General features: G+C 43.2%; 1 protein-coding gene across 1 annotated transcript in view; it reads right to left on the bottom strand.

Moving 5' to 3' along the window:
- Otog (otogelin) overlaps positions 1-12,098 on the bottom strand; it is an 81,202-nt gene that overhangs the window by 39,874 nt on the left and 29,230 nt on the right. Inside the window, exons 24-27 of the mRNA XM_005380533.1 lie at positions 6,825-6,932; positions 2,215-2,353; positions 628-762; positions 224-370 (exon numbers count right to left, since the gene is read on the bottom strand). Of these exons, the coding sequence (XP_005380590.1) occupies positions 224-370; positions 628-762; positions 2,215-2,353; positions 6,825-6,932 (529 nt within the window). The remainder of the gene's footprint in view (positions 1-223; positions 371-627; positions 763-2,214; positions 2,354-6,824; positions 6,933-12,098) is intronic.

The following is a 12,098-nucleotide window of genomic DNA, read 5'->3' as shown; positions in this document are numbered from 1 at the left end:
TGAGCATAGGCGGGGGGTCACTACGAGCCCAGGAGTCTACTCTGGACCCAGAAGTAACTGCTGGGGGCTGCAATTTGAAGAGGGATGAGGCAGTGTCTGGGGGGAAGGGCACAGAGTGGGTGGGGTGGATAAGACACAGACAGGCTCTTGCTGGCTCCTCGGAGAAGGACAGCTCGCCCAAGGACACCCAGTAGCTTGGCTCCTGCTCCGCTCATGTGACTACCTGCCACTGAGGCCCAGCCTGCACGTGCACTGTGGTCCTCTGGTCCCACAGGAGGGTGACGTGCTCCTGGGGGAAATGCACCAGCGTGAAGAACCCTGCTCGCCACGTGTGCACCTCCTGCTTCTCGTCCAGGAAGCTCTCAGGACTCTAGAGGGGCAGGTGGTCAGTCTTGAGGCCTGAGTGTCCCCAGGACCTGGGTCAGCCAGAAGCTCTGCCCACCTCCAGGACATCACCAATGCATTTGCCTCCCCTATGCAGTGACATCAATGTCTTTGTTCCGTTCCCAGCCAAGAAACGGAGCCTTAGCCCCTGACATGCTGTGCTGCAATCCTCAGTTCTGTCCTCCCCAGCCCCTTGGTAACGTATACATCGTCTACACACCCCTCACCGGCTCTGGGCCTTACAGGATTTCCTGAGTCGTCATCGAAGATGATGAGTGAGTTCCCAACATTGATGGAAATAAATTTCCTGCAGATGATGCCAGAATTGTAGCAGTTTACATTCTCTACAATCACAGAGAAGCTGAAATCCGACGTGCTCTGAGAAGAAAAGTGAATCCAGTGAAACCAGGGAGAGAAGAGATCTCACTGACAGCACAGAGGTAGAGAGACGTGAACTCTGAAGTGGTTTTCAATCCACTTTGTGTGACCTTGGACAACTTAATTGAGTTCTCTGATAGTTTTGGGAGCCTAGTATGGTGTTAAGCATGGAGTGACTCTCCCAAAAGCATGCAGTTAATGCACGAGTTAAGTAACTGACATAATAGAGATGTTTATGCCAACAGGGGCATGATCCTACCCACACTCTTGATGTAAGCCCCTTTTGGAGGGCTGTTTGCCAGCACTGAACATTTCAAAGGATATAACTTTTTGTACAGCAATTCCACTTCTAAAATTCTAGAAATACATCCCTATGCCTAGCTGCTTCAATATTTAAATACTGGAAACAACCTAAATGCCCACCCATGGGATATAATAAAACAAACTAGAGTATATTCTTTCTATAAAACATGCTCTTCAGCTGTTATAAAGAAAATAATATATACTGACAATGCCCAAGGTATACTTTTCAATGGAAAAGAAAGCAAATCGCTGAACCCTATTTATATAAAATGTGTGTGCACACAAGTATGTAGATGCACGTGTGTGCATGTGTGTGTGCATGAGAGCATGATGGAAAATGGTCTAGCAGGATTTATCCATGTTAGGAAAGATTACGCATAGGAGGATAGGAACAGAAGAGATGTGAAGGGAATATATGTTTTTAATATACCCTTCTATGTTATTATAAATTTTAGTAACAGGCATGCAATACTTTTGAAATTCTAGAAAATACGATGAAGTCAATAATCTTCATCTTGGAGAGTTATAAGAATTATGTGAAAGACCCCAGTACAATGCCTATTCCACAGACAGACGCCTTGCATAAAAGATTTCCTTGCTGTTATTGTTGCTATTGCTCTTATATGGTGCGATGGATAGGCCTTAGCAAAACCAAGTTGCCTGGTGTGTCCGACACTGTCCCGTCTGCATGGTTGGTGTCTTTCTCTCCTTCTGGGGCATCTTGCCTTCACTGTACCACCCGCATCACCACCCTTCCTTCTCTGGGTGAACCAAGGACTGTAAGACGTGACCCCACAGCAATACTAACTCTCCAGCTGCTGCAGACTAGCTGGTGATGTTGGGCAAGTTCCTTAACTTCCCAAGGTGTTCACCTTCTAGGTTGCTGTGAGACTAAGTGAAAGAACCCACAAATATGGCTCAGTAGGCCATCGGACAAAAACCCTTAGCTCATTCTCCTACAGACAGCAAAAGAGCAAACTATTCAGACCCAACAAGGCCAGGCTATAGTGATGATTGGACAGGCAGTAGAGTTCCCCCCAGCTCTGGCAGCCACACCCCCAATCACGCACCAAACTGGAGCAGAGTATAAAAGTACATGGCCAGGTCCTTGGGCCCAGCTGCTGTGGGCAGACACATCCAGGAGCTCACCTTGACCAGGTGTACTTTGCAGGCCCCCACAAAGTCGAATGGGAGCCCATCAAAGGTGCGGTAATGCCGGTCACCGTAGGCAGTGCAGGTGGAGGCACAGGGGTGCAGGATGCACTGGAACAAGCCCTGCTGGCAGATGCTGAAACACACACAACCAGTTAGCAGCGCCCCCTCGACACACCTTACACTCAAATACCCTTGACAGAGCCACTGCCTGCTGAATGCACCCTGTGTGCCCTTGGGCAAGGGGTCCACAGACATCATCAATAGAAGCAAGGAGAGTGTGATTGTGACCCCCATTTTATGCAGGAGACATGGGACTCACAGAGGTTAGGAACACCCAGCCAATAAGTAATAGGTCTTAATCTAGGTCTTCCTGACTCCAAAGTCTGTATTCTTATCACTAAATTTCTTCATCTAATAAATATTAAGTGCCTATAATATCCCAGGCATTCTTTCTTCCAGGAGTTTGAGATGTATCAGTGAAGAACACAGCAAAATAAACAAAGATATACATAACACCCTTGCCTTTTCTAGAAGATGAAAGATACACACTGAAAAATGTCCAAATATTTATTGTGTGTTGAAAAGTAGAGCACGCTCTGGGGGAGCAGGAGGAAGGAACTGGGAATGGGTTACAATATTAGGGGACAGGTAAGCAGAGACCTAGAGGTAGTAGGGGAGCTAACAATATGAACATCTCGAAGAAGAGCATTCTGGGAAGATGCTGTGGGGACAAGTCAGGAGGTAACATGGCTAGAATGGACAGTTCATGAGTAAGAGAGTAGAAGAGGAAGTGAGAGAGGTGATGGATGTCCAGATGGCATGGGTCCAGCAAGGCCCTGTAAGAATGTCAGCTTTTGCTAAGAAGGAAAGAGGCCACTGGAGGATGTGATCACGGGAATGACAAGCAGAAAGACCAGCCTGGAGGAAACTGCAGCAAATCAGAGAAGAGACAGACAACAGTGGCTCCAAGAAGGGTAACAGCAGTGGAAGGAAGAAGAAGTAGTCAGATTTGGGGTGCCTGCTGGAGGTGGAACTCAAAGGATTTGCAGACATCTTGGGTATGAGTAACAAGAAAGAAGACTCAGGATGACGCTGGCATTTCTGGTCTGAGTACCTGGGGGAGTGAAGTTTTCGTTTACCCCGATAGGAAGTTTGAGGGGAAAATGCAAGTGTGCAGTTTGAGATGCACTGAGGGTGAGACTTCCTTTAGACATGCGTGTGGCAGTGCTCACCAGGTAGATGGATGTCTGCGCTGGGAGTTCAGAAGAGTTACTGTGGTCTACAGGGAGAAAGCTGGGAGCCATCTACATGTGGGTGAGCCTTATTGTTATGAAACTGGGTGAGCTGACCAAGGGAATGGGTACAAATACCTGAGAGAAGAGGTTCCTTGGCATACTCTCCATACCAAAGAGGTCAGAGAAGAAGAACCAGCAAAGGAAACTAAGCAGAAGGAAGACAGTTAGGACAAAAACCAAGAGAGCATGGTCTTCCAGAAGCCACGTGAATACAGGCATCAAGTAGGAAGGAGTAATCAGCAAGTGACCAACTGTCAAATCCTGTTAATAGCCCTTGGGAGATGAGGACTAAGAAATGACACCAGTACAGCAAGACCGAGGTTACCTGTGACCTTGACAGGAGCAGTTTTGATGACACTGTGGGGAAAACGCCTAAGGCTGGCATCCTCTCTAAAATAAAGGAGGCTGGGGGGCGGGCAGTGAAAACTGGAAACAGCAAGTATAGTGAAGATTTTCCAGGAATTTTTACAATAAAAGGTGAGGAGAGAAATAGGTTACTAGGAAGTTGGAAGTTTATCAAACCATACACTTCTATACAGTGAAGATGATCCAACAAAGAGTGACAAATTGTTTAAGTGGATCAGAAATTATGACAAATCAGAAAGGGCAAGAGAATTGAGGCTGGAAGTTCTCACCGCATAAACCTGACACTGGTTATCAAAGAAGTGATGACAGTAGCAGACCTTGGGCTTAGGCGACAGGGAAGGGAAGACACAGGGTGAGAAGCAGTAGGGAAGTAGAAAGTCTGGATTAGCAATCCAGGTGGGGCTGAAGACTTGAGAGAATCAGGGAGCTAGAGGAGGTGGAGTGAAAGACAGAAGGCATTGAAGGATGGGGTATGGGCTTGCTGAGTTACTGGGAAGGACAAGAGCAAGAGGATGACCACCTACTCCACGAGGGTGGAGAAAGATCATTGGAAGAAAGGAGATGAAGGGGAGAAAAGGAAGATGAAGGAAGTGAGATCCTAGGAGATACTGGCCGTTGAAATCTCCAAGATTTCAAATGGATGTTGAAATGGACATTGAACTCTCCAAGAACTAGGGCAGAGGCAGAGTTAGATAAAGCAACAGGGAGTCCAGAGATAAAATCTAAGAGCAAAGGAGCATGACCTGGGATCCATGTGTGACAACAGTGACGAGGGGCAGGTTCTTTCTGCTCACGCACCATAGACACACTGAGTCACACACAAACTCCACGTCTTCCTGAGCCTGGGTATTCTCAATCGCACCCAAATGGTTTGCAACCCACATGGCCATGCAGGGTTGTCAGTGCTCCCACAGTGGCTGCCTTATGGCTGCCAAAGTGATGGGACTGAACAGAGCTGAGAAGAAATGGGCAGCCAGGCCCTGTTCTGGGGAACACATCCCACCCAGTGCTCAAGCCACATGAGGCCACGCACAGCTCCAGCACCCACTTCCTCACCACAGCAAGCTGGAACACAGATGCGGCGGCATGCTCCTCAAGAGGGAATGTTGGGAAGGTTGTGTACATGGAGTGAGAAAGTGGAATTTCAAAAATCGAATTAAGTTAAAATTTACCCATCTATCTCCCAATCTCCTAAAGGAGAGAGGATACCCACCCCGTGGCCAGTTAGCATTTCCTGAGAAGACAGAACCTTCTCCTAGGAGAGCTCCAAATGCTAAACTACTCCCAGCAGTCACTGGCCCTGGCTCCAGACTCTGTCTACCATCTTCTGCCTTGGATCTGATTTCCCAGGCCAGCGTGCTCACAGGAGAGGACTCAATAAAGCCTAGCTGTCTTGCTGCCTGCAGGTGGGGGCGTTGGGCTGGGGTATGGTCCAGGAAATGACAAAAGCAGGCCAGTCTCTGGACCCTAGAGCACCCTTGGCCAAGTCCGTGCCAGCCAGCCCGAATCTCTCACCACATGTCCCTGGCAGCCAGGTCAGCCCTGGACCATCACAGTCACAAAACTCTACAAACGCTTCAGTGCCTGCACAGAGCTCCGCATCCTGACATTAAACTCAGAATATTCTAGAATCAGACAGCCTGGGCTCCAATCCTCTAGATACACCCTGACAATCTGGGGGAAACTGTCTTGGAGCATATGGGCTAGATTGTGACTCTGTTCCTAGCATGAGAAGAAATGCCATGGCCATCCTCTGAGCCAGTGAAACAGAACAGTTTCACCTCCAGCATGGGACAGGGACCAGGGCTCCTGCTCCAGCTAGCTGGGTGGATCTCCAGGATGGAGCCTCTCTGAGATTTTCTGCAGAGTTCTTGGGTCCCAGTGCCAGGGGCTTCCTGAACACATTAGGCCACCCCTGCCTGGTTCTTGACATTGGAACAGGGGCTGAGTTTGCTTTCCAACCTCAGGGCACTCGTTTATTATTTCTCATCCCCTCCCCAGTACTTTCTCCATGAGAAGGCTGAGACCCTGCCTACCATCTACTCCTGCTGCTTGACCCAGCATAACCTCTACACAACCAGATCTGAGTCTGTTTCCATGAAACCAGTCTAGACTCACATACTCTCACGTAATACTGAACAGAGTGTGAAAATATACTCACATATGCACTCACTCGCTTTTGTATAGAGGCTTGTAAATATTCAAAAAAACAAATGCAAAAAAACAAATGCACACACACACCCTATAGATATAGATATAGATATAGATATAGATGATATAGATATAGATATAAATAGATAGCTATATTTCCAATGTCAAGAACCAGGCAGGGGTGGCCTAATGTGAAGGAAGCCCCTGGCACTGGGACCCAAGAACTCTGCAGAAAATCTCAGACAGGCTCCATCTTGGAGATCCATCACACGTGGACACAAATATGTTTATCCAGTACACACACATAGTCATATGCTTTGTACACACATGTCCACACATACTAAATAGATAATATATATACACACAAATACATATATAATCATTTCTATATATACACAAAAACATCTAATTGTATATATTCGTTAACATATTCAGATGTATGAATGTCTTTTCAGCTACATGCAAATACATGCATGTTCATTTATGCAGTCTGTGCATTTTAGATTTGTGCCCACTCTCATATGTTCATTTAAATATGCAAACACAGTCTCATGTCTATGCAAGTACACACATTCTTAGAAATGTTGAATAAATGTACATTCATGTACATTCACAAAAGTACTCCAAAATATACATACACTTGTGTATGTACATGAACCCTTACATAACATACGAAGTGCAACATGAGTATAAACTCAGTAGAAGGGGAGTGCTAGATTATACTCATGGCAACATGTTTCATACCCATTCCCTTCCTAGCAAATGCAAAGCCTGCTCAGCATCCTCACTTACCAGGTATGGCAGGGAGACACCACCTGGTCCCCAGGGAAATACTCCTTCCCCTTCCAAGTGCATGGGCACTCTTCTGGCAGGAAACATGCATCCCCATGTCTGAGTAGGCTGTAGGGACACAGCAAGCAAGAGATCAGGAGAGCCCCCTTCCTAGACCCCCACTCTGTGGAAAATTGTGCAACACATGGATACCCTGGGGTGGTTCTCAGAATCAATCCCAGAGGAGATTGACCGTGTGCCACTCCATCTTGCTGCTTCCCAGTGAAGTTGCAGCAACTTGGTAAATGGAAAAGCCACAGACTGTCTTAGACCAGTTCAAAAGTCTCTTCCACCCATCAAGAAGTTAGGCTCAGCCCTACCAGTCACAGCTTCCCTGGTCAGGAAGATACCAGTTGCCATTTAGGCACTAAGGTTAAATTAATTAAGGTTAAACTAATAAACAGACCACTGGCCCTCTTACCCAGGTTGCTCATGGAGCTCTCAGACTTTGAGTCCCAAAACCACAGTGCTACCACCTTCTAGTATGGTTTCCATGAAATCTGATCCACTCCAGGCAAGAGCCAAGGACATCACAGGCAATTTATCAAAGTCCTCGGGCCAAAATTTCAGGCCATGTCCAGGCATGGTCAAGGTACAGTTTGGGGCAAGGTAAGACTACAAGCTTTGGCAATAAGCAAGTTTTAGTTTAGGATCTGCATAGGACAAGCTATTTAACCCTCTTGTTTTATTTTTCAAAGAAAAATAAATATGTAGTTTTAAAGGCAAAGAGAAGACTGCAAAGAAACTCTGAAAAGAGTCTCTTGTTAGTTCCTCCCTGTATCCAGATTATCTGCCTGGAAGTACTTTTTGGACTATAGTGCAGAAAGATGAAACTTAAGTAGAGATCAATGTGCCACTCAGTAGAAGACACAAACTGGAATTCAGAGCTTCTGAGGTAGCTCCAGGTCAGGATATAAATTGGAGGGATCTTCTTAGAGAAAAGAGTTCAGGATTCTGCATAGATGCTACCTTAAGTCTGTGACCAAATATTAAATGGGCCATAAGCAAGACTTGGCATGAGAAAGCATTCAGTAAGTGTGAGATTAATAGAGATTTTTGATACAGTACAGTTCTGGGAAATGTCAAGATTCTGTCTAAGAGAGAAGGAGTTCCCTTAATACCTCAGGCTTTGAGAATAGTGGTACTATAGACAAACTAACAAGTCTCAGACACATGTCTTGAAAAGATCAAGCTAATGAAGCAGTAAATTAACTGCCTACTGTACCAAAATTAAACATTCAAAGTCAACACAATGCAGCATATAACAATGTTCATAATGCCCACTACCCAATAAAAAATTTCTATGTGTAAGAAGAGGCAGAAAAATGTGCACCATAACTAAGAGAAAAATCAGTCAATAATTATGTGTCTAAAACTGACATACATAATAGAATTAGCACACAAGGATGTTCAAGCATTAAAAGGAAAAAGATATGAGAGACCTGTATGAGAGTCTCAGGGGCTTAGGACCTATTTTTAAAAAGGAAATTCTGAAAACATAACATTAAATGAATATTTTGCTGAAAAAAAAAAAACTAAATACTTCAGAAGCAAAGATTAGTAACCTTGAAGTAGGATGAAAGAAACAGTCCAATATGAAGAAGAAAGGCTAGGGGGAAAAATAGTTTCACTGACATATGATAATATTAGGTACTCTAATAGAGGTGTAATTGGCATCCCAGAGGAAATTAAAATATTTGGAGAAATAATGGCTGAATCATTATCAATTTTGATGAAATTCAATGAAATCTGAGCACAGTACACACACACACACACACACACACACACACACACACAAAGAAAAAAAGAGGTGCTATAACTACAGATCCTACAGACATTAAGAGGCAAACAAGACAATAGTATTATGCTGTTAAGCCAATAAATATGACAGCTTAGATGGGATGGACAAGTTCCCTAAATGAAACAAACTATGAAAGTTCATCAAAGAGAAACAGAAATTTGAATAGGCCTTCTCTATTAGAGAAACTGAATTTGAAGTTAAAAATTTCTCTAGACTGGTAATTTTATCAAGCATTTAAGGAAGAAATAATACCAATTCTAAGCAAACTCTTTAAAAAAACTTGAGAAGGAGATAATACTTCCCAATTTACTGTGTAAGTCCAAACTATGCTGATGCCAAAATCAGACAAAGACATCTCAGGTAAAGAAAACCATAGGCCAAAATCTCCACAAACATAGAATATTAAATAATACATCATGACTGAGTTTATCCAAGGAAGACAAAGTTGGTTCAATATTAGAAAATCAACTTACCTAATTTGCCAATGAAACAAAATAAAGTATCATTCGGTACCTATTTATTACAAAAACTCTCAGCATACCAGAAAAACATCTGGTAAGGGCATCTATTAAAAAAAAGCTTATGGCTCATATTATTACTAATGGTGAAGGACTGATAGCTTTATCCTAAAATGAAGAGAAAAGCAACAATTTTCACTTCTATCATTTCTATTGGAAAGTAGAAATAATACTCAGTACAATAAGACAAAAGGAAAAGTGTAAAGATTAGAAATAAAGAAGAAATATTGTTTTCATTCCAGATGACATGATCACACACTGAAATCCTAAGGAATCTACACACAAGGCCATTAGAACTATGCAAGTAAATTTGCAAAATTACAGAACACTAGGCTAGTATACAAAAGTAAATTGTAGTTGCCCCAGGCTGGGCTGAATGCCGGACATCTTGGGGAAGCCCGGTGAGTCTGGCCTCTGCCTCCTTGGTCAGTGTGCAAGGCAGGCGAAACCTTGGGCACCCTCTGAGGCCTCGGTGGCTACCTGACACACACATACTGTGTCGGCCCGGGCAGGGCTGCCACCACTCACCAGTGCAGGAGCTACATTGAGCACTGAGGATCTTCAGGCTCTCACCCTGCCACTCACAAACAATCAGGACAGTGAGACTGCACTACAGGGAGTCTCTGATTCTTCAAAAATGACAAAGCAAAGGAGCAAAATGCAAACCCAGACATCCACACCACCCAAAACAAGTCCAGGAGGCATCAACACAGAAGAGCCTGGAAGTCATACACCTGAAATTTCTGAAATGATAGCAACTGAAGTAAAGAAACAACTCCATCAGGCCATAGAAGACATCAGATCAGAAATAATGTCTTAGGTGAGAAAAGAAATGACAACAATAATGAAAGAAATGTTCAACATACACAGAGATGACACAGACAAGAAACAGCATAGAAAACTCAATGAAACCTTCAGGGAACAATATAAAAAAGAACTAGAAGGTATGAAACAGATGCAAACAGATATCCAGGAACTTAAAAATTCCATTGAAAGCTTGCAAACCGGCCTGAATGAAGCTGAAGATAGACTTTCAGACCTTGAAAACAGCATAGCCACCAATGAATGTGAAAGAAGGGATCTCTTAAAAACAACAAGGAACCAGGAAATAACTATTCAACAACTGCAAGGTGAAGCAAAGAGAAACAATGCCAGATTGATAGGTATTAATGAAACAGCAGGTGTCAGCACAGATGACATAAAAAGACTATTTGCAGAAATAATAGCAGAAAATTTCCCAGGTATGGTAAAAGAATCGGACATCCACATAAGTGAAGCATATAGAACTCCAGTTAATCATAACCAAAATAAATCTACACCCAGACATATAGTGATCAAGATCCCAGAAACTCAACAAAAGCTCAGAACATTAAAAGCTATTAGAGAAAAGAAACAGATCACCTATAAAGGAAAGCCTCTCAAATCACAGCAGACTTCTCAACACAAACCATCAAGGCAGGAAGAGCTTGGAGTGAAGTACTTCGGGTACCGAAAGAAAACAACTTCCAACCCAGATGGATGTACCCTGCAAAGCTATCTTTCAAATTTAATGGAGAAAGAAAATATTTTCATGATAAAGAACAACTGAAGAAATTCATGAGCACCAAACCAATCCTACAAAGTGAACTAAAAGATATACTAGAAAGAGATAAAACAGACTGCAACTTCAAGAACAACAACAGAAAGGAATCACCAAGCAGAGCAAGCAATTAAACAGAGGGAAAAAGGAGGATCCAACAGCAGGAAAATGGCATGACAAAGATAAGTCAGTACATATCCATTATAAGCATCAATGTGAATGGTCTCAATGCACCAACCAAAAGAAGCAGACTTGCAGAGTGGATTAGGAAACAAAACCCAGCTATATGCTGTATGCAAGGAACACATTTAACTCAAAAGGAAATTCAAAGACTGAAACTTAAAGGATGGAAAACAATACTCCATGTGACAGGAACGCAGAAAAAAAGCTGGTGTATTCTGTTTGCAGACAATGTGAACTTCAAGCCCAAGAACAATCAAAGGAGATAAAGAAGGTCACTACATACTTGTGAAGGGGAAGCTTCAAGAGGAAGAGATAACAATCATAAACATCTATGCACTAAATATAGGAGCACCCACCTATATAAGACAAATTCTAACAGACATGAAAAATGATACAAGTAGCAACACAGTCATAACTGGGGACTTTAACACACCACTGTCACAAAGAGATAGATCAACTAGACAAAAAATTGGGAAAGAAATAACAGAACTTAACCAAACGTGTGAACATATGGACTTAGTAGACCTTTACAGTGCTCCACCCAACAGCACCAGAATACACATTCTTCTCAGCTGCACATAGGACGTTCTCTAAAATAGACCATATACTAGTACACAGAACATGTTTAAGTAAATGCAAAGGAACTGAAATTATCCCATGTATACTATCACACCATAGTGCAATGAAATTGGAAATTAATGGTGAAAGAAAACACAGAATCTCCATGAAGAGTTGGAAATTAAATAACATCTTCCTGAACAACCACTGGGTCATAGATGATATCAAAGTAGAGATGAAACACTATTTACAAACAAACAAAAATGGAGATAAAACCTACAGGAACCTGTGGGATGCAATGAAAGCAGTCCTCAGAGGGAAATTTATATCAGTGAATTCCCACCTCAGGAAAACAGAACAAGCACAAATAAACAATCTTATGCTGCACCTCAAGTTCCTAGATTTTAGTTTTTCTGGTTTTTCTCCGGTACCAGGAACCGAACTCACGACCTTGCGCTTGCCAGGCAAGCACTTTTGCCGCTGAGCTAAATCCCCAGCCCCTCAAGTTCCTAGAAAAAGAAGAGCAAGTCAAACCCAGAGCCCAAAGAAGGCAGGAAATTATAAAGCTCAGAGCAGAAATTAATGCAATGGAGACT

Source organism: Chinchilla lanigera, unplaced genomic scaffold, assembly GCF_000276665.1.
Source record: "Chinchilla lanigera isolate Chin_1 unplaced genomic scaffold, ChiLan1.0 scaffold00013, whole genome shotgun sequence".
Classification (NCBI taxonomy): domain Eukaryota; kingdom Metazoa; phylum Chordata; class Mammalia; order Rodentia; family Chinchillidae; genus Chinchilla; species Chinchilla lanigera.
This window is presented reverse-complemented; position numbering and strand designations above follow the sequence as displayed.